Source organism: Leuresthes tenuis, unplaced genomic scaffold, assembly GCF_036924035.1.
Source record: "Leuresthes tenuis unplaced genomic scaffold, fLeuTen1.0.hap1 SCAF_8, whole genome shotgun sequence".
Classification (NCBI taxonomy): domain Eukaryota; kingdom Metazoa; phylum Chordata; class Actinopteri; order Atheriniformes; family Atherinopsidae; genus Leuresthes; species Leuresthes tenuis.
Genome location: NW_027325362.1, coordinates 17,575,256 through 17,599,388, shown reverse-complemented (window position 1 = coordinate 17,599,388; position 24,133 = coordinate 17,575,256). Strand labels below are relative to the sequence as shown.

Genomic DNA, 24,133 nt, shown 5'->3' with positions numbered 1-24,133 from the left:
CAGCTGGCAGCATGCCAGGGCCCAACCGTACCACTGCTCCCACTCACACTCTCACTAATGCCAGTCTCATACATAAGAGCAGAGACAGCCAGAGACAGATTTGGACAGACGAGCCGAGCCGTAAGAAGACATGAGGTCACAGTGGGAGGACATTTTTTGATTAATATATTTTCTGCTTTTGTTTTCAGATGGAGGTCATTGTGGATTATATCTTTTTATATCCAACAACAGTGTTTGGATAAGTAATTATCTTCCTAAAGAGAAAAAAATCTGTATAATTTCTCCACTCCACATCCTTGATGTTGTATGCCCTAATTCCTGACAGCTCATGAGCTAGTAGGAAGTGCACATGTGTAAAGTCAAGGCATTACAAGAAGACCTAACACACACATGAATCAGAATTAGAAATAACAGCTTTGTTTACTTATTATAGTTTTATTTAAAATGAAATATCAAATTATTGATATCATTAATTAAAGTCTTAGCAATAATGGCCGACAATTGCATTTATGAGATTTGAATGCAACATAATGGGGACAAAAATCTGACTGACTCATGGAGGCTTCCATCGAATCTGAGGACAGAAATTTTGTCCCCACCGGTGCAAAGTGGTTTTGACTTGGTTTTAAGGTCATTGTTAGAATTTAGGTTATGGTTAGGGTTATGATAAGGGGCTAAGGAATGTCCCATGTGCAATATAAACCGGGGAGGATCATTAAAATCTCAACCAGAAATAGTTCACCTCTCAATAATATTCTATAAAGTGAAAGACCTAAGCACAGAGGAATGTCAGAGGCACACATGGAGCTGACACATTTAAGTGTGTGGGATGTGATGCATTCCAACTTGAGTTAATTTTTTTCAGATGACAGTACCAGTTGTGTCACACTGTGATAATGGTGTCACACGCCTGGGCCCTTTTTGACATTTGCCTTGATTATGAATATGTTTGCTCTTTTTCACTCGTTGGCTGCTGTTATCCTGTTGAGATGTCATGACTCTATATACCACTGAAAGATAAGAACTCATAGCTCAGCTGTGCTAACCACAGCTATTAATATACTTCAAATTAATATCACAATTCTCTTTACCAAATGTACTTTACATCAAGCACATCTATTCACTCAAGCCCCAATACTTGATAAATGCGATGATGGGAATAAGTATCAAATCAAATTTTCAAATAACTGCCCAAGAGGTGAGGGATTGCACATGGAGCTGGGTGTTCTTTTTTTAACTGGGTTTTAATCATGTTAGTCAAAGTGCAGTCCTTTGGTCAAAAAGACCAAGAAGCTAAAGTTAATCTCATAAAAGTACAGGACATGCTCAATTTTGCAGTCGTCCAAACATATACAGTTCACTTACCGTAAATGCATTTAGTTTAATGGAAAAATGGAAAACAGAAAATATCCGTATCCTCTTACTTTTCCAGAGATAGTTGATATGGTGACCACAAAATACAAATACAGCAAAAACAAAAATGATCAGCAGTGGAGTGTTAAGCTGTGAAGTGAAGTGAAGCTCTTACTTTAAACAATTTCAAAATATGTCAAATCACTGAAATCATGTGGAAATGGTTCTCAATTTACCTGGAGATTAACCTGAAATTATCTACTTGACTAAAATTCTAATTCAAACAAAGAAGATTGAAAAATATTCATTATAAATCCATACATAATCAAGTCAAAAAGGCAAGTGGCTTCTGATACTGAAACAGTGTTTTTTTTCAGGAACTCAACAGCCCTACGATGTAAAGGAACTGAAAAATGAATGAAACATTTCTGATTCCAGACCAAACAGTTGTGATGATGGTTTTGTGGGGATGTCATTAAGTTCCATCTTACTAAGTTTTTTGATTAGTTAAAAAATTACTTTTAGGGAGGAAAATTATATACTACGAAAAAAATCAAACTGCCACAACAGATTCATAAATAAACATAAATCCAAGGTCTAAACATTTTCAGCACAGATGTCCCCATAAGCACCAATGAAATCTCTCCTTACCACGAACTGAATTACAGCAGGGTCAGGGGTAAGTCTGCTCAAACTAAAACCTCTAAGATTTCACTGTGAGACACACTCTTCTCTTATTTCGCTTTACTGGAGGAAACACAGATAAGTATTCTGCACCAGGTCTGGCCATGAGTGAATGATTTGATGAGGCAAATGCTTAGCAGAAGACAGCCAATTTACAGGCGAGTGTGCATGGTGGACGTGACCAGCAGTGTCTCAGTGGTGCATCAGTCAGCTGCCACTCAACATAGTCCAACATCAGCCCTTCATATCCTGATTCTGTCTGCCTCTTTGTGGACATCTATCTTCACAAGCACACTTCTGGCCCTGCTTTATATTGCTTTCAGTGCTAATGGTCAACAATCAGTTTTGACAAAAAGACCACCTTAAGGCTTTTGTTTGGCAGCAGCTTGGCCTGTAATTAAAAACATCACTTTTCTGGTTAGCAGACATAATGACATGGATGGTATTTCTATCACCTCAAGTCAATGTGAGTGTCATCACAGAAAAATGTGGTCAAGGAGAAACTAAGTGAAACATTTAATAGCGACAAAGATTATACCTGTCAAAAAAAAAATGTAAAGGAATGAACAGTGAGGTAGACAAAATAAGATGAAAACAAAGTTCTACCTCTTTCACAGGAGCGTCCTAGGTATCCAGTCCCAGAGCAGTCACAGACATAGCGGTTCCAACCCTCTCTACAGATCCCATTGTTTTGGCAGGGATTGCTCAAGCACTGTTTGGGAGGTTCTTTAGAGCATGAGGGTTTGACCCCGGCAGCCTTTTGGACTTCTGCCAGGTGTCGGACATCCTTACTCTGGCCATCAATAAATAAATCTCTGATGCAGCCCACATAGCCATAGTTGAGCAATGCTGTCCACACCTCAGTGGGGAACACCAGGCCCATTTTGTTCTCTGGCAGACCCCCAAGGTAGAGATTGTCATCCAAGTCCAATATCTCACTTTCCCCAGGGGCTGTGTAGGCAGTACGGAGGGTATTGATAGAGATGGTACCTAAGAAAAAAAAGTAAATAAACATGTATAAATATAAATACACATATGTTACACTTACATTGGTCTTTTTCTCTCTTTTACCTACTGTGAGGCTGTAAATCATATGTAAATTAACTGACACCAACTGATGTTTTTAGATGCAAAAAAATCATTGCATCCAGCAGGTTATCCTGCAGATAGACAAACATGCAAAGGCGGCCCATTTAAAATGGTTTGATGAAGAAATTAGCCTAATTAGGGTTATTCATCTGGACAGGGTCAGGATTTTCTCCATTTAGAATGACTGATGACTGTTGATAAGACACATTAATCACAGGGCAGCTAGTCTATTAGTAGCCTAATCTGGGATCCCTAGGAGTATCCTCTCCATTTTCCATGGATTTCCCATAATAAATCTCTGTATCTATAAAGCAGTGGTCATAAAAGGGAAAAAGAGGAAAAGAAAAAATTGTTGTCCCCTTTATCATTTTAGTCCTTACACCAAACACCCACACAAACTCCTCCCAAAAAATAAAAAATAAATAAAAAATGAACCTAGATCGTAACCGTCTTTTTGAACTTGATTAACGAACTGCAGGCTATGTTTTTTCACCATGTCTCTCCTTCTCTTTACCTCTCTAACACATAAACCTGCAATGAGAGTTTGTGTGTTTCACTACCATGATTTATCACTCTCATTCAGGTTTAATTCTCGATCTGGAGCACAGTAAACAACAGCGGACATGACTGGACTGTAAAGCTGTGGAAAAGGAAGCCCTGACTGTGGGACTCAGACCGGGTGATTAATTTGTATATAGATCTGTTACTCTCAGTGCAGGAACCATTGTAGACTTTAATTAATGGCGGCTGCATCTACTGCCCGCATCCTCGTCCAGTAATCTATATACCAAACTGCTGAGGATCCACACAGCCAACAGCTTGCTGAGAGTGGCAGAGAAATAGAAGACTAAGGATGTTCAAAAATACTTTTAGCCATGATTTACATTTTGAGCAGCAGTGCATGCTGTTGCAGATATGAAGGACCTATTAGTCGAATGCTTCAGGCTAAAGGCAAGAGTCCAAACTCCTTGTGTGTAGGATAGGAGCATAGTTTTTAAGTTACTTTTGGAGTCAAAGTGTTTACGTTTGGAAACAAGCCCTGAGCCACTTGAATTTTAAGCAGGACTGCCTGGAATATTGTAGAGACAAATTAAACATTAAATGGGGCATTTCACATTTCATTAAAGCTTCCATTAGCATGCATGAATGTACATATTGCAATTAATTATACATATCATAAATATCGATATTTATTTTTCTTCAAATTAGAATCCATTCTGTTCTCTCCTTTCTGTTTGTTGCTATTTCATTTCTATCTACAAAATGGCAGCAACAAAGAAAACAAAACGATTGAAATCACTGTTTATGCTGCTATTTTTTATAATGCACTGTATGTTACTTATAGCCAAGGTGAGTCAGCCCTCTTGCAATAGTGCTTGAGAGAGACAGTTAAGGATCTAGTGCACAATGATTAACCTGGTGCACAGTAACATGTTCCAGCTCTTTTCTAAGGGTCTTGGCCCCAGGCATCTGTTCCAGCATTTTCCTGCCGCCACCCACTGCCCCTGCTCTCTCCAGCCACAGCTGTTGAGACTTCCAAGCTTTGCACACTTGGCAAGGGCCACCCGTCACGCAGCCAGAACAGTTCCCTTCAGGTTATAGCTAACGAGCTCACTACATCAAATTCATTAGTAGGAAAACTTTTCTCAGAGTAGAGCAGGTGCCCGGCGGAAGAATGAACACCAGTATGGTCACTGGGAAATGTGAGAGAAGTGTCCACACTGTGAGAGAAGTGACAGATCCCATTCCATAGCACTGGGAAGTGGCTTGGAATATTGTGAATAATACAATCATAAAGTAAATACTGCAGGGGTCATCATCAGGCTAATGGCCTCTTTAAAATCTCAGGGTATCTATTCTTGCTGGACGTCTTATTGCAGTCAGAAACAAGGACACTGTAATTCTACAGTAAGCATGTCTGTCGAAACAGACGCAAGTGGGAGACAAGAGAAGGATGTCATCATATCTGAGGCATCTGCTCAGACTACACTGCTCACTTGTCAAAGTCCCGTAAAGAAGTGTGTAAACATCGTCAAAATACGTTTAGTCAGAAAGAGGTACACAATGCTATGGGGACACGTGCCATTGTCATGCTTGCAGCAGGAAAAACACAAGATATACACACAGCAGGACTGCCTATGTTTGGAACATTATTCATAGCCTGAAAGGGGAAGGGAGTGCATGTGTCTACCCAAATGCTACTCAACATAAAAGAGGGAGGAACAAGATAAGAACATAGTGATAAAGATAGCTGGAAAGAAGCTGAAAGAGGGTTCTATGATGACAGATAAGCAGATGCAGGAACACAGGAGCATATAACACCCTGAAAAACAAAAAATGTACAGTAAAGATTGTATGAAGGGTATAAAGAAATTACAATGTGGATGATCAGCATTCAAGCCAAGTTTTAAAACACTTTAACCACATTTCTGTCTCTCTATTTCTTTCTCCATGAACTCACCAATACGTGGGACTCCAAAACCAAACCTGAACACAGGGGTCCAAATGACAGCTCAAATCTCTTTCTAACTTTCTGCATCAGCAGGCAGGCTCAACTTGGCATGATGTCCCCTAACCCCACTCACACATCCCCAAAATATGTTAGACAGGGGATTACTGCAATCCAGTTAGGGCGATACGGCCAAATCTCTCTATGTGATTGGATTCTCTGTCGAGAGAGAAGCTTGTAAGTTGGCTGTGAGGATGGGGAATGTGTTGTCTATATGTGTGTGGATGCATGTGTCTGTTTACTCCTTGTGCATATTTGTGTTTGAGGTAGTGGTGTGTGTGCCGTAGCAGGAATGTCCGTGTAATGTCTCTGATGAGTGACCCGCAGCACTCTCAGTCCAGAAGCCCTCACTTAAAAGCAGAGTCTCTTGGCGTCTCTAATGCATTGAGGTTAGAAACTGCTTTCTGAGAGCAAAAGTCCATTTGTAGGCTTGCTTCTCATCGTAAGAGCCAACTAAACTAAATAGGGCAGGGATCATTATCCGCTATTGTCACAGCTGCAGGAAGTGTTGTACATGGAGGACTGAGCTGTAGACAATTATGTCTGGCTGTTGTATTGCATTTTGTGTTATGAGTGATGTGCTTGGTGGTGTGTATTAATATAACATCTGACACAGATAATAGGCTGAGAGAGCCATATGTCTCATAACTCTTGCTCTCAGGGGAAAATAATTATCTTTTAATGTTTTGATATTACCCTAATTCAATCAAATATTAAATATCAGAAGAAAAGGGAACTGAGGTGTAAAGCAAGGAGACACAAGTAAGGCTACCAGTGCTGCAAGAATGGGACTGGACATTCATTCACTTTTAAGGCTCAACTATAAGTTGTTTGGAGGGGTTGTTATGACCATTGCTTTTATTCAGTTATATATGAGCAAATAAGTAAATAGATATTTAAGTTTTCATATCACACATTAGTGCAAATCTGCTATGTAATGCACCATTAAAGTTACATATATCTTGGGGAAAGAAAATCACACAAGGCCTATTCAGTACAAAGAACTTAAAAAAAATGCCAGTACTTCCATTCGCACTGCAGTGTACACATCATTACACATCACAAAATCATCCAGTACATTGTTGACTTCACAGAAATCTCAAGACGCAAGATTTTAGTTTTTGAAGGACTGCATAATTAGCTCAAATTGAAGGGTTTTCATAAATAAGCAAACACTATTAAATATGAAAATCTTTTTGTAACATGAAACACTGAGTGGAAGTGGCAAGCTGTAGCTATTTTTGCCATTTTGTTGCTCTGCTCATATGGGAAGTCATCATATTGCTGCTACCTTTCCTTGTCCCCTCCACTACATAAGTGTTGATGCCTTAGATTTGAGAAAAGCAGGGAAAGTTACTCTGAAATGTCATTAGCGCAGAGCTCAGTAAAGCACTGTGCAGTATCTGTCTTAGTCCTGGGAGAGACCACATCCTGTTTCCATGGAAACTTAGGCTGGGTAGACAGCGAGAACAGTGAGAAGAGAGAGCTTGACGAGAGAGCTCGAGGTTGTGCGTGCATGTGAGTGAGCATGTGGGGGTGGATGATATGAGGGTACTAGACAGATAATGAACACAATCTAATTTAGCAAGACACTGTTTCTTACAGTTTGGTCTACCATAACTAAATGTTGTGGATTTATGTTATTTGAGAAGTCACCAACAGTTTTCTTCATCAACCGAGTTCAGTGAAATCCACTTTGTGCTTTATTTTTTCGTATATGACTGCATTAGGTGTGCTCATGCAGAAAATTGGACTTTATTATTTCTTTAATTTAATAAAAAATGTGACTAATGCAATTAATGAGTGGAATTGCTTCAAAGGCACATAAATGCTCTCAATCACTATTTCAACAGTGCATCAAGCTCAGTTTGGACCCGTAACACCGTGCTGCTTTGTTTTGGTTTTTTTTGAGGGGGGGTAATGAAACAGTTAATGTAATTTCCACCTCTTGAGATAGAGTGGAAAACATGGTCAAGGGGTATATCTAATTTGCAGCATGACATTGCAAGGCCCTGGCTCTAAGCTCACACTAACAAATTGCTGCTTAGATAAGCAAATCAACGGGGACCGGAGCAGGGCAAGCTGGGGCTTAGAGGACACATTGTGAGAGAGGGCAAAGTTATTTTGTGACAAACTATGAGTCTTGAATCACAACATATGACCACTATCTTAAGCTGGATTACTACTATCAGAACATTTTTATATTTTAAGTATACAAGTGTATATGATGAGCCTCCGGTGTTGACGTTGTATGATCCCTTGCATAGTGAAGTATATTTCTTCTCTCAAAAAATATAGCTGTGACCCCACAGCGGTACTTTTGTTGCAGTTAAATAATTCATCCAGATGGTGCACAACAGAGCTCCTACTCAAGGTTTCTGCTGAATTGAACAGTATGCTGAAGTTTGTACTAGTAAGTCAGAATATAAACTAGTTCCTCATCATCTAAAAATGTGTTCAAACTTATCCACATCATGAATTTTTTAGTTTCTCTTCCCCTGAATTTTACCTTCTCACCTTACCTCTTGAAACTGAATTACTGGGTTTAGAGGTTGAAATAACAGTTAAGAAGTCATCATTTCATCACTTGTAACCAGTTCCTTTCACACAAATAGTTGCCTTGTAAACAGCCACTCTTGTGGTCCCCTGATGCATTTCTATTTACCCCAGGGGTCAAAACTCTGGAGCTGGAAATGCTGTCACACCCTACTTTAGCGAATTCCATTTCCGAGTATGAAAACCTCTAAAATTTGGTCACAAACCAGGCTTGCCATTATTAGCAATTCAAGATGACAACAACACATTACACCGTAGAAATATGTTCAATAATTGAGGCTGGGCAGTAATATTTGTGCTGCTAATTTATTGGGACACAAACTGAAGTGCTAATAAACTGCTTATTTTTTAAGTCTGTTTTGATGCACTTGGAAGAGGGAATAAGTAATTTTTCTATCAAGAAAAACATGTAGATCCATGATTTTTAAACATGGCTCCACCTCCTAATACAAACTGGTTAGGTCTTTTCCAACTGCTGGTTATAATCTGGTAATGCACAAAAATTAGTGAAACTGATTTACATCAAGTAACTACTATTACTGATGCACAAAGGAATTATTAATTGATTGCACTGTTTAATACAACTACAAGGCTACAGGCCTACTTTTTGCATAGTTTATACTAGAGAAATACAAGAAAACAGCAACAACATTAGCATTTATGACTTGACTTTTGTTGAGTTAACATGAGCAAGTTATACCCACGTAATGTAATGGCTTTATTGAACTGTGTGTTGATCATGTGATAAACTGTGTGGACATTTGTGCCTCTGAAAAGCCATTACACCCTATCACTTCACCCAAACCCCCTATTCTAGAAGAAATCAGGATGCAAAAGCCACTGGTGAAATATGTGGTGAAATGGTACTCAGCAAAATAAAACACATGCAAACAAATTTAACATTTGTTAAATGAGCCAAGGTATTTTCTTTATTCATGTGTGCATTATTTCGTCTAAAGATAGCATATTGTTGATGGTTTTGAAATTTACCTGATCTTCCATCTCGCTGGAAGTCCACATGGTACCACTCGCCATCATTGACTTTCTTATTGACTGCCTTTGTCTTTGTGGTTCCCGAGCCCATATCTAGCAACAAGTACAGATGGCCATCCAGCATCTCAATGGCAAAAAAGTCCACCTTTAAAGTCTGGGGACTCTTGGAATCCTTTGGTTGATGCTTGGGCTTCCCATGGCTGAAAAGGAGAAGGCCGTTGGGCTCTGTTGTGCGAAAGTCAAAGGAGATGGACCCTGTCTTCTTAGCGTTCCACTTGTTGAGAATGATAAAAGAATCGGGTGTCTCGAAAGTGATAGGGTCCAGAGTGGCCACATTCTCACACTTAAAGGCCACAGTACCGTGGATCTTCATCTTGGGATCACCTTGCTTGGCCAGCCGGGACAACTCAAGTCTCACATCGTTGTTTTTGTACACAACCTAAATTGTAGAGACAGAAAGTTATTTCAACAATCATGCATACAGTAAGACAAGATAAACTTGCAGGGTGTAAATGGGAAAATGTTTTTAAGTATGAAAGCAGTTGTCCATGTGATATTTCATCGTGAGGACAGTGTGTCATACGCTGGGTTTGCTTGCCTCAGTCACTGGTCAACTCTGTCACACTGCACTTACGTGTATGGAGCTGCATCTATGTGGCACCAAATGTCACTCACATCACCCTGCTTTCTTTGTTCTCTATCTGTAGCCTTCACAGAAAGTGCACAGTGTACTATGGCTGGGTGAACAGTCAAGAAACGAGACACGTATTTTCAATTTCACTGCTGCTTCGCTGTCAACTGAAGGAAGAGACAGCCTGAATTTATAATGCAACTGTGATAATGGTTTGGAGAGAAATATCAGATAGTATCTCTTGGGATTCTATGTAAGAAGTGAGAGGGGAGAGTCAGTGATAAATCTAAACCTGCACCTTGATTGCAGGTGTGGTATAAACTGCTGATTAAGAGCCCAGTTGAAGCCTGTGATTATGATAAAAGTGGGCAGATGATAGATATACCTTTCTTAAGAAAGGTAAAAAATGAGTGCATGAGCTTACCCATATATACTGCAACATTCAGTTTCCAAAATCTATTTTTATTCAAAGACCTTCATACAGTATTCATTTCAGTTCATATATGAACCTAGCAGGGTTTGGCATTGGACCCAAAACATTTGAGCCTCTGTAGAGGTAAGGAAGGAAGGAAGGAAGGAAGGAAGAAAGAGAAAGAAAGAAAGAAAGAAAGAAAGAAAGAAAGAAAGAAAAAAGAAAGAAAGAAAGAAAGAAAGAAAGAAAGAAAGAAAGAAAGAAAGAAAGAAAGAAAGAAAGAAAGAAAGAAAGAAAGAAAGAAAGAAAGAAAGAAAGAAAGAAAAAAACTGTGTCATTAAAACCAATTGATTCAATATAAGAATAATTTTACATGAACTAGCACAAGTTAAATTTGTCATAGACAAATTAAAATTAAAAAATTAAATTTCTGTATGTGGCTCATCTTTGATTGACTGTTTTAATACTGAATTAAATGTAGCGGTGGAATATATGGAATACTGTTCTAAAAAGTGATCACAATATTACCCTACAAACCGCAGACTGAAAGGGTACTAACACTTGTGTAGGGGCACACTTGATGGCACACTGCATAAAAGTCAAACTAATAGAGTGCCAGTGTGATTGGCAACAGTCTTGAAAAAAGAAAAAGAATCAGACATAACCTAATTATCCAATCGCCATCGTGAATGAGTATCTACTGAAGTTGTGCAGCTGTAACACCAAGAATTCCTCTGTCTAGTTATATTCAATTTCCATATGAGAAACTAATTAACATTTAAGCAAATGTCAAAATGTTTCATTAAAACATCAGTGTGACCACTGTTTTGTCAACTCAGAAACAGACACATTTGATGTGTTTGAAAGTAACATGCCAATTAGGTTGCAAAGCAAATATCCCCAAAGCACAAGCACAGCAAACTATCTTATCCACACTGGTAGCACCACTAACTGATCTAATGATGGATAGCCCCTATAGAGCTGGACTATATGTGCATGTGTATGTGTTTTACGTAACTAAAGATTTGCAATGGTATATCTACAATGCTTCCACTGAGGCAAAACAAATGTGTTACAGCTGTGGAAAACACTAGCTTTGTTTTGTATTTGGTGTCATGCTGAGCATTCAACTAAAATGGGGAAGCCTCCGATGGGATTGCATTTGCATGGAGCATTATGTTTATCACTGAGTCAGATCTACTTTGTTCAACCGTTCAGGTAGATGGTGCATCAGAATGAGTTAAGCTCATCTTTTGTCTTGTAAATGCTTTGTGACTAACTCAATTAGAGTGCATTTGAAAGTCTTTAATTCAATATTTATTTATTAAAACACTAAACACATGAAATATTTTAGAAATTAGATTTTGATTTTAAAAAAGCAATTTTGCAAAAATCTCTAGCCTAAAGAAAGAATATTAAAGGAGTAAAGGATTAAATGACGTATCTCTGCCAGCTGGACATGAGTCATGCAGACTAAGGTGGAACAGATACAGCCAATAAACCCAAATCAATTTTTTATCGTGAAGACAAAAGGGCACCTTTCAGAGTTAAAGAAGCTTAGGCCTGAGCTATGACTGGTGCTGCACTACTGGTGCTGCACTAATTTGTCATCAAACCAGGGCTGTGACAAGTGAGCTATTACTGCGCCATCGTTTGTTTTGCCATGAGAACCAACAGGCAGGTGTGGCAGCTCAGACTGGAATCTGCACACAAATACCACAACAAGCCACTTGGGGACATGCCATCAATCAAGGCCCACTGCTGCTTTTAAACCACAGCTCATATGCTATCACAACAATGTCAGGCGCTGACCTGAAACGGGCCTTCTGTTATTTCCGCTTAGATGACGGACGGAGCTTGCCTATGTAGTAAAGAGGCCAAGAATAAATCAACAAGCAAGTTGTGTTTTTTAACAAAAATATACATTTAATAGACTATGATGACACTTTGTGCATCTTAACAAGTTAATGCTGTTTGAAGTTTATATAAATGTGGGAATTCAAAATTAAAAAATAAATACAAAGTAGGCCTTCTTACCGCTCCTCCTTTTTGTAACACAGATCAAATAATGTTACACAGGGGAACTGACTGCGCATCAACACTCGATGCAATCATAGGCAATACTGATTCTTTACAAATGTGATTTAGTTAGTCGCTCTTCTCTGCAGTTTTCATGGTGAAATGTGTTTGTATATGTTGCACAGTTTCCATGACCTAACAGTGCTCGGGTGTATTTTATTCAGGAGAGGAGACAGGACCTTGCCTCCCTGCAAGCAACTACTTCAGTGACGCCGTCGGCAGCAGCCTCTGGTTCTGGCACCAGTGGTAGCAGTGAATACAGATCAGTCAAAGAGTCCCCTTAATGGCAATAGGAACTATGCAATGTAATTCTTTGTTTCTACCACATCTAATTGCTAATTCATCAATAAGACTTTCAATATCTGTTTATTGACCATCCAATTCCTTCTCTCATGTTTTGTGGCACCACAAAAGCACAACATTGCTTTATGTTAGACAATCTCCCCATTAAGTCCTGTTTGGTGTATTACTACTTCAGAAATAAACAGCCACATTGGGTTGTTACATTCTGATGTGATGGCAAATTTTACAGTACTGTGAACACAATGTTAGGAATCGTTAGCTAACGTCAGTAACTCACCAGGATACCGACTCAGTTCTCCATGGCCTTTCATCGCACCACAAATTAATTTCTCTTTCATGGCTTTTATTTCTCAAAATCCTCTGTTCCTGGTCTTGTTGACGCCTAACAGGCTCATGATTACAAGGCTGTCGTCTGTCACACAACGTGTGCTTGTGTGCGTGTGCATGTATATTTACATCTTTGATCTCTAATCAGTCTCCTGTGTGGGTCCACATTTCTTCATGTTCAACTTGATCTAGTTTGACCGCTCTCCCTTAGTTTAACTGCCGAGCTGTGGTCTTTTTTGGGTGTTCAAAACTGCACTGTATCTGAATGTGGTGCATATACATTTTCCCGTGCATTAAACAACAGGGGTCGCTAACCTGCAAGTTGCTTCTCAGAAATGAAGCATGGATTTTGAAGGGTTAGTTTGTTTATTTGGTCATAACATCTGCATTTGTTTGGTAATATATATATATATATATATATACAAAATCTATGTATATATATATATATGTATATATATATATATAAGGCATATTAAATTATCCTATAAGCAAATTAAAGTGAGTAATTTGCTGTCTTAATTCTCCTGGGAACAATCACAGCTCTCTACTATATGTAAAAGAGCAGTTCAATACATTGGGCTTAGGACAGAGAGAGCAGTTGCTATGTTTAAGCAGGCCAAGAGCAGAGGGGGTAGCTCAGTGGGGTGGATGACAATGCTCGCGGTGAGACAATTCCATTCCCGTTGTCACCACATCTGCAAGCACCCCAGAGACATATACATAACTAAGACAGTTCCCTTAACAATCTGACTTTCAAATGAGCTGTACACATGGCGAGTGGACATGAGGGCCACACCCTGTCTGCTCATTAAACACAGCTGCCTTAGATCTCTTCAAGATGTTTCTGAGGACCACAGTCAGAGTGAAAGGTATAACTTATGAACCCTCTGGTGGGGGAACTACCTCTTCCTTTTCCTCTCACTTCATCTCTGGGGATAAGGGGCACACTATATACCCGCTTCTTGAGTACTACACCACATAAGGAGCAAGTGACAAATGACATAATGTTCTGCAAGTTATGAGCCAGATTCAAATGGCTCATTAAACTGTGAAACATCCATGACACGGAATGTGCTGAATTCAGTACATCATTTAGGAGCACAAGTGTCCAATTGATGTATATTTCTGCAGCTCAGGTACCACATGGCATGCAATTTGTACTTTTTACATCTCTGTAAATACACATACTACATACCAGTGACATCAAACATATAGCATTAAGGTTCGTCTCAGATAGGTGCTCTAAGGTAATATCAGTCTGGCACAGTATATTCCCCAACAATAGAGGGGTGTTAAGAGTGTCGGTTGCATGACTGCTCATGAAAATTCAGCTTCCTGATCTCTGGATCACTGCAGCTCTTTGATGTGCATCTGACAGAGCTGTAGTAGGCCAGTGGCAAATTCCACTTTAAGACAGAGCTATGTGTGTGCGTGTGTGTTAAACATTATATGTGTATCACGGAGGTAGAGAAAGCAAAATTTGTGTCAGAAAAAGTTTTCGTCAGTATGTGAGGAAGAGTGGACAAATAAACTAAAGGAAAGTGTTCAGGAAGACACAGGGCCAGTGTGTGGCTAGAAGGGCCTGCTCTGGTGATCTAAGGTGAAGACGGCTGTGTCCAGTACACCCACCAGCCCACAAATTCAAATAGAAGTGGTGTTTACCTCCTTGAGGCAACCCATGAAGTTGTTGCTAACTGGAGATCCAGGCAGGTCAGCTGTGCTAGGGCTCCCTCCAACATAGAAAAAGTCATCAGAGCCTAGCATGGTGTAGTCTTCTTGTGTATATCCTGTGGTGGTCAGAATTCCATCCACAGATATTGTTACCTAGACAATAAAGCACAGGGAAAGGACATGCTATACTGAGACAGCCTAAATACTTTAATGCAGTTCCCCTTCTTTCTTTTTGTCTATGACAGACTTCCTTATGTTTATTTATTTATCCGAAAACCCATTTTCATGTCTTTTTTCTTGTTTTTTTGTTATTTTGTCCAGTTTGATTAGCTGGAAGACTACATGCCTTCAAAAGAATGCTAGTTAGAGAGTTAGTAAACTACCCATACTACAGTGTTAGTACTGTCTCTAGTGCAACTTAAAAGTACTTTAGCAGACACAAAAATGGTGTTAGTAAAATGTTAACCTGGTTAGTTTAACTGTTATTCCATATTAGTACATTCAGCAGTTCTACAAAAGAAATCAGAACGTGCCACTAGGTTAGAGGAGCACATGCTATGTAAGCACAATCACTTTTTAGTACTGTATAGGACAATGACTTGGGGTATTACAAAAAATGAAAAAAAGAGCATGCATGTATTTGTCTTTTTTTTTTGTTTATGAGCATACAAAAAGAAAACTTTCCCAATTTTGTGACTGACAGAATCAGTCTTTTGATGCTTGTAACAGTGTCAGATGCATGCAAAAGCTCCTGGACACTGCATAACCACAAAGAGAAAAAATAAGCCCCCAAAAAGAAATGACAAACACATCTTAACTGTCACATGCATGTTGACAAATGAGTTGTTGGACATGTAGGCAAAGAGCATGCCATGCACAGTGGATGGGGATACAACTGGCTGAGCCAAAGAGCATCAGACCAGCCCAGAAGAGCGTCCTCAATATTAACCACAGCTTGATGCAAAAGGCTCGAAATGATGCTCCTAAAAAGGTGGATCAAACAGAATTGGACAGGGAACAAGTGAAATAAAGAAAGAGGGTGAAACCAATGAATGAACCGAGAAATTAAAAAGATTCAAAAAGTAAGCAGAAGAGTACCAACCGCAATTTCCTTTTTTTTTTTTTTTTTTTTTTTTTGTAAATGACGTCTACAGTAAAAAAGAAAGGAAAGAAACACACGGCAAACCCAAACTAAGAAACAATTAGAATGATATCTACCGAACAATGTAGTTTGTTTACCATAGCGTGTCCAATGCCTGAGTGCTTTGTGGAAAAGGGGGGAGAAAGGAAATTAAAAACTGTGAACAGAATAACGATTGTTACTCAAATAATATATGATGGTCAATACTGTTAGCACATTGTTAAACGGCAAAAACCATACTGGTTAGTAGAATGGCACATTCCATGAATGATGTTAGTTTGTTTCCAAAGCGTGTTAGTAACAGAGGGAAAAGGGCAAAATAAGTTTAACAAGAAAAAAGCAGACCCAGGAAAACAAAAGGCTCCACAAGAGGTGCTAGAGCTCAACCAGTGACTCCCTGAGTTTCTCGTGGTGTTTTCCTATCTATGCTCAGACTGCTGAGTAGCAGAAAAAAAACAAAAAACGCTCTTACCAAATCCTGACAAAAGGTTATGACTGAGGAATGATTTATAAGAAAGAATGCCTAAAGCGCATCATTTGACCCTTTTTAAACAGTCCTAAGTTCAAGACCATTGTATTTGCATTCTTCTGTTTGTAGTTTTAAACCTTTTGCCAATCCAAACTTTCTGACACTCACACAGTACTTTAACTCTGGTTTGGTCTTACTGATGAACTTTAGGATCACTTTACTGAAAAAAGACAAAGCAAAGAGGACCCTGACAAGGAATGAGGGACATGGCAATTTGATCCCCCTGCACAGCATGCACTCAATATGCTTGGTTTTCTTTCACATTTTGAATGCAGTGAATGTTCAAGCTGGCCAGATCCTTAGGTTTGCCAATAATCAATTTACTGACAATGCAAAAGAAGCACCTTTGGTACTAAGGTGAAGATAAACATCTTCCAGCAAAGGAGCAGGAACAAATCTAGAGACTGTCTTAGCGATAAGACAAAAACTGTCAAGTAGTTTTAGGAAAGCATCTTAGAAAAACAAAACAAAACACAACTGTCTATTTAACACAGGCTAAAATCTAGCAGGCCCTCTGATTTGATTAATCTATAAATAGTGCATATTTTCTTTAGTCGCGGTATAGAGATGACTGGTTTACTGGATTCAACTCAAAAGATCCCCAGCAGACAAAATTCCTTCCACTTCAATCCTTCATCAAAAGGACGACAATTTACTGTTTCCTTGTGAAACAGGTGGTGCACCTAAGAAGTGGAGGAGGAATGCAGGCAGATGAAAAGCAATTCTGAAAATAATGAAGTAGAATTTGCAGGACTGCAGGTCATCAGCAAAGCTGTTCTGCAAGTCCCCGGACCAATGACAGTGTTCAGTCTGTTGGATCCTCTTGTTTTTCCTAACAGGACACCTGTGGAATTGATTTATCTGCCTGTTTATATCCAAAAGGCCATGTGTCCATTTCAGTCTTTCACCTGGAGCCACTGAGGCTTCACAGTACTTGAGGAGACCGCACACTGTTCAAATAATTTGCTTGAACCTACTGTTGGCTAGAAATTCCTCTCAGGATCTGGCCATTGTAGATTCAACTTCTAACCTACAGTTAAAGTGAAATCTCGACGAACTGACTTGTATCTCACATCAGCTGATGTAGGTAAGACAGATATAGTTGAAAGCTACTGAGAAAGTGTTGATGTGTGCCTCAACTAGACTTCAGATCGTTCACAGGTCACTGGTATTGCAGTCATGCCCAAGGACTCTGCCACAAGCAGAGGGACAGCTGAATCCTGACCCCATTAGTCTGTGCTGGATTGGTACAAATCAGTGGTAGTTAGTTTGTTTGCAGCACAACAAAATTCATTGAGCTCTATGGGCTCACTCTCACCAGACCGATTTGTTCATGCCAGGTGGATTGTGTGCACATGTGTAAAGACACAGAAAAGGCTTTGCTTTTTACATGCTTTTTGCTTTTCTTTCCTTCATCTCGTGGGCTCACGACGACGATAAGGTACAGCTCTATTAATAAACCTGGACAGTCCCCTAATTATTTATGACATTGCTACATCGGCAAAATCTCCAAAAGAAGAGAGTAGTCTTTAAGGTCCTGAAATGAAAAGACCGCCAATCCCGTTAGAGAGATTGCTTGTGTTAAAACCTAAATTTCAAAGCTTCCAAAAACTTCCAAGTAAGTCTAAATGCAGATTTACATTTACTTTACGTTTAGTTAATTTTGCTCTTTATCTGAAAAAATTGTTTATGCCCAATGCTACTATAAAGCTATGAAATATTCTCAAAACAACGGTATTATCCTTGATAAAAGTGTACTCATACAAACAGTAAGGACTGGCTAAAGATATTTTGCAAGAGAAAAATAAATAATGTCCTTAAACAGTTAAAGTAGGGATTTCCGGGTTCTTTAAGTCATTGTAAGTCAAGTCGAACCAATTGACTTAACTGAGATCTTGATTCAAATCTAGATGTCTCTGCTCTCTTGTGGTGCTGTTTTAGTCTCCACCATAAAGCCATAATAGTTTAATTTAGCAATCAAATTACAATGTCTGGAAAAAGTAATGTATTGCAAGATGGCAATGACTTAAGTGCTATTGTTTGAATTAATTTACTGAGTCTCTGCATCACCCTCTGTACTGTTACCTGACGAAGATTCCTTGTTACTTTGACATCATGCCAATTATTGTCATTAAATTTCCCATTGACCGGCTCCACAAGAGCTTCAAAGGCTCCAGACCCCAAATTAATGACGAGTGAGACAGCCCCATTTTTCAGTGCCAGGTTGACGTAATCAGCTGATTTGCCCGTGTGCAGCATCAGTCCGTTCCTCTGTAGGGTTTTGAATGACAATGTGATTTCATCACTGCTGCTTTGAATCGGGTTCAAGGATAAGTCGTAGCAGAAGAACTCAGATCCTTTGAAGGTTGCAACATACTCTTCTTTTCCTGCAGAGACAAGAGACAGAGAGATGTACTGCATTAATATTGTGGCCTTCTGGGGACCTGTTGGAAAGCTGTTGGAGGAATAAAAAGGGGAAAAAATGTCTTTTCAACCAATAACAAAGCTGAAATGCAATGGAAGGTTCACATAAAGGCATGTTTACAAACCAACACTGACAAAATAGTGTTGTATGTACCTTAGCCACGGTGTAAGAGCCACTGGTATGCAGAGTGGAGTAAGACTGACATACGCATCACAAAACAGAATATACAGCATCAAGTAACAAAGGATGAAAGGTTTACAGGGAGACAAGCCTTAAGACTAAATAGTAATTGTTCAGCTTTTAAAAATCTGAAATATCCAAATACTATGATCCCAATGTTTCTAAAGTGATTAACACTTTCCAAGTTGCATCTATTCATTTATTTATTTAATGTATTACCCTACTTTTGTGTGTCAAGATCAGGATTCATCGAGCACTTACTGATATATCGCTATGCAGTTGTACTATAGCTGCTGCAAACACTGCTTGTACGTAACAGAAATGACATGATATTTGCATATTCATATATTAGCTAATTACAAATCCTATGACAGGCATATTTGTATGAAACTATGAGACATAAATATATAATTGTCACCAGGTGCTAAACACACTCTACATATGTATTGAGCCAGTGATGAGATTCAAGGGAATTCAAGATCAACAGCATGACTACTGAGGGACAGAGACATTACCGTAAGCCTCTTCACTTCAAGCTCCATTCTAGCCTTGACAACCTTGACGAAGATATATTTTTTACCTTTACAGATAAAAATGGACCACAACCGTCTCAGTTACTGTAAGTTTATCATCAGCTGAAATGCTTTGTGCATTTTTGTCTTTGTGCTAGCATTGCATTCATTCTGACGATTCAGAACAAAATCTGATTTAAGACATCAAAAACGTGTTGCTGAATGAACTCAGTTCAACAGAATTTGTTGAAATCAACAGCTTCATTACCAGCTTCATGTGGACATTTATTAATTCAGCTGCATGTTTCTCTATAAAAAGCCAAGACATTTATAGAGACGTGACAGGGACTTGAGAAAAACAAGCATACGAGAATCTTTAACATCGTTAACTGTGATATATAAACAAACCAAAAGTGGCAATGAGTGTCAGTGAGTGATGCATGGGAACACCCATTAGAATGCATTTAAAAAACGAGTTTAAACAGATAACAAGCCATTAAAGTCACAAGCAGAAAATAAACCACCAAAACACAAATGGACCAAAGCACTCATTATCATAGATGGAATTGTTCATTTATGTATCCAGGCCAAATAAACACAAGCATACACGCACACAAATGAACACACATACATGCTTAGAGGAGCATCCAGGCATGGATGCAACACTGTAAGAAATAAAAGTGGTTGCTGTCCACAACAATTTGTCACCTCATTGATTTCCCCTTAAAGGAGCTATAGTGCACCTCTGGGAAAACTACAAAGGGCCATAATTGAAGCTGACTGGATCTGACCACTCTTTGGTCATTCCCTCAGTGTCTGAGACCCCTAGAAGTGAAAATGAGAGAACTCTAGCCTCCTCACAAAACCCACCCATCCCAGTGACCACATAAGAAATAGATTCAATAGTTTAGGGTCATTCCTATCCCTATCCAAACACCCCAATGCCTGCAAGTCACCGTTAATTCCCTACCTTAGGAGAAAGAATGGTTAGTTTACAACAGTGGCACAGTTCAGAATTTACAACATTTGGAGCTTAGCCATAAGGAAGTTTCAAGCCTGGCAGAGTGTACACCTCAGACAATAGCGATATATTTTATATACTATAACATTTCAAAATCTAGTGCACTCTAATGTAAACAAAGACATTGAGAGAGAAGGGTGACTTTTTAACTCCATAGGAAAAACACATTCTTTTACAGCTTACACACTTATCACCATATACATACCAAGCAAACACAAACACTCATGGAGCAGTAGCAGTAGCAGAGCAGCAGTCTACAGATATGGGTTTTTGAGGGGACAATGCCAATTGTTTGGAAACTGCACAGCCAGAGGCGAATACATAATACTTAATTCAGGGTGCAGGTTTTGTATCTGGCTTCTGAGAAAACACAGCATCCAATAGTACCACATGAGACAAAAAAATAAAATAAAATTGCCATATTAAAGTATATTTATTGCTATCATTATGTCAGCATTGTTATTTTGCACATCTTTTAAATAAAGTGATGTATAAAATATACTACAGAAGCCCAGAAAGGCCAGGTTTGAAAAAGATTTCCAACACCCTCATCTTGAGATGAAGAGGTTCATGTTGTAATAATAATAGGTTAACAATGTAGTTCTTTTCAGACAACGAGACTTGATTGTGGCAGAGTTGGGTAAACTCTTATCCAAGCTCTCAGACGCCACTTTCTGTAGTCAAAAGCAGACATTTACAAAACTCAGGGTAGCACACGGAATTACACAAGCATGCCTTGACTTAATGTGCTATATCCTGCTGGTGTGTCATGAAAGAGATGATCATTGATGAAATCAGGTGTTTCACCAGTAACCACTCATTCCTAAACCCACCACAATCATTTTTATCTTCAGAAAACTAAACTTCTTTTCTTCTGTTCTGATCCCGAGTAAACAAAAAGCTGATTTCTTCAGAAAACGAGATAAACAAACTTGTTATCAAGCAAAAACAAGTTTTAATATCTCAAGAATAATCAACTTGTGGTCTCGAAATAATGACATCAAAACAAATAATCGCTTTTGTTCTCGGCTTCAGTACTAAACTAATTTTCACAGTTAATCAGTGCCATTTTTTAACTATTAATAATATTTTGCAACACTGATAAGGCTGCCTCTACTGCAACTGTGCCTTCACTTTTTGTTTGCTGGCCTCATGAAAGAGTCTGTGGCCAAAGGCATGGAACAACTTCCAGCAGACTAACTTTTCTCGCTCTAATTTGAACACTAAGTCACTCGTCTGCCAGGGATGGGGCCTTATCTTTTCAGTTTCGGGAGAGATGACTCTCGAGTCAGAATCTATTACAGAAAATGAAACAAACCTGGTCTCTTTCTCTCTTCATGTGCCATCACAGCACATTTTTATTCTTTTCAGATTTAGTGATAGCTTGCTGTAATTTCCTGTGCTCCCAAAGTCCAAACCGCCCTGAAAAGAATTTCACACTCGGAGCAAATTGAACCCAGGCCTCATCTTTTTCTCAAGCCAAGGTTTGACAGTTTGGTTCAGACTATGAATAATTTTCTACATAATCAATAAGAGCTAACCTTTCTCAGTAGCTTTAACCCAGTGTTTACTCACGATGTGCAGAAAAAAAGGATCTATTGTACAGTAACAGAAGCAAAACTATTATGAATTTTTATGCTGACTGTAACTACTAGAAACTGCTACATTTTTTTTCTTCTTCTTCTTCTTTTTACCTCTTTTAGCTCATAGTTATGGCCTTATTGTTTGCAACTTTATTTTATTGTTTTTGTCTTACTGAACTCAAAAACCTCATTTCTTGCAACAGCAGCGAATATTTTCAGCAAAAAGCTCCCTTAAACAAACTATGTGACTATTTCTTGCTCAACGGCAGACAAAACACGTTTTGCAAAAAGCAATTGGATTTAGAGGAGCTTTTAATGGCCGAGAGATCCGCAAGAGATGAACAAAAACCAAGCTTAATGCATTGTGAATAATAACTGTTCATTTATTGTTGCTCAAGAACACTCACATCACTCTGTTCACAACAGTCTACCATCCAATGTCAAATGTTTCGATGTTCATTCAGCTGAAATGATTCATACATTGCTCTGACAGCAGCATCAACTGAACTCACCTCAGTAGACGCTATCAAGGAGCACCCTGAATAATAATTTGTGAGTTGGGTGCTCCATTGCATGAGCCTTGTGGTGAAGCTTGCAACTCATGAGAGGTATGCGTGTTCTTTTTCATACACTTGATCTATTGACACAGTAATCTGTGATGTTGATTTTTAGCAATTTGTGTATCTCACATATGCCAGCTCTCTGTGAAATGCTACTTGATATTAAGGAAGAGCATTTTTTTTTTGCCACTGTGTTCCCTTTGGTATCTGGCCATGTTGTAATTGTCTCTGTGGAATGTCCTACAGCCTACAGTGTATCAAACTTCAGCAAGCTGCCAGCACCTTGATGCCCTTGAGTCATGACATGGCAAAACAAGTCATGAACAGAGTGAGAGTGCAGTTCCAAGGGAGAGGCCATATGTAGATAGACTGGTAAAGACAAGCCCGTCTGCTTCCTCTTCAACTTTCAGTCCCTTTTCAACAGGACAACAACGTTGCGCAACGGCATTCACAAATGGCAAAAAACTTTCATCAGCCGAACATGCCTTGAACAATGTGCGCCTTTTTTCTTAAAACACTCACCGTAACAGTAAGTTCAACACTGACTTTTCCAAAACATTGTTCAAAATTCATTTTTATTGTGGATAATTGTTCATGAACTGCATATAACTGATCACGCCATTCAGAAACCTAATTCACTGTGGTCACATTTGTGGTTATGGTGCAGAACTAACCACCCATATTGATGGAAGTAATACAATTATCCACCACTCAACTCAAATTAGTGTCATAAAGAGTCAAAAAGGTTTGGCACTCCATGAAACTACCAGAGAACAATAGGTATAATTCAATACGGAAAACAGCAAAGGCAGCATCAATGCCTTGGAAGCATAACCATCACATAATTGAAGCTGATCATGTAGAAACAAATTACTTATTTATTATGGAGCACTGAGGCACTATAAGCTGGAGTCCGTCGTACTGTATTTATACAGTATCAGCATGTGACTGAGCAGCCAGGAGACTCCTCATCAGTCACTTTGCGCTGACAGTAATCTGGCATCTGCTAGTCCATGGCTGCTTTTTAAATTAGCTTGCATCTGGGAGAGCAAGCTATCAACATCAAATCATGACACAGCAGCCTGAAACAGCCTTGGCAGGACATGAGAAAAACCACCTATGAAAAGAACCCCAGGGATCTCATGGATTCTAAGTGCCATTATTCATGTATGTGACATTTGGGATCTGATTCTGTATGTAATTAAGTAGTAGGAAGTATAAAAAAAGAAAATAACTTTATACAAGATGCAATAAAAAATACAGAGGATTTCACCAGCACCATGATTTTACGTTTTCCAGCATCAAACAAGATAGATGGCAAGATGTCAATCTTAAAGGGCTGTGTGAGGGTGTTATTTATGCATTGGTCATTACAACCCTTACCAATAGTGTCATCTTCTTCGTGACAGACCACAGCACTAACCGTGGATCGCTTCTTTCCAAAAGAGCTCGTACAGGTCAAATAAATTGAGTTTTAGAAAAAAAATCAAATCAAATCCAAAATAGTGCCAGTTGATTATTAAGGTTAAACTTAATAAAAGTGAGCTTCAAAGGCAAGTGAAGTGGAGACAAAAG

The 24,133-nt window shown here is 38.9% G+C and overlaps 1 protein-coding gene across 7 annotated transcripts in view; it reads right to left on the bottom strand.

Moving 5' to 3' along the window:
• LOC140313174 (neurexin-1a-like) overlaps nt 1-24,133 on the bottom strand; it is a 228,231-nt gene that overhangs the window by 128,853 nt on the left and 75,245 nt on the right. For 5 of the 7 annotated variants that reach the window (XM_072391176.1, XM_072391178.1, XM_072391180.1 and 2 more), the window contains 4 exons: nt 18,363-18,664; nt 14,599-14,760; nt 9,182-9,623; nt 2,644-3,027 (listed from right to left, as the gene is read on the bottom strand). In XM_072391176.1, the coding sequence (XP_072247277.1) occupies nt 2,644-3,027; nt 9,182-9,623; nt 14,599-14,760; nt 18,363-18,664 (1,290 nt within the window). Of the gene's footprint in view, nt 1-2,643; nt 3,028-9,181; nt 9,624-14,598; nt 14,761-15,846; nt 15,871-18,362; nt 18,665-24,133 lie in introns of all 7 variants that reach the window. The other 2 variants (XM_072391175.1, XM_072391177.1) reach the window with 1 other exon arrangement.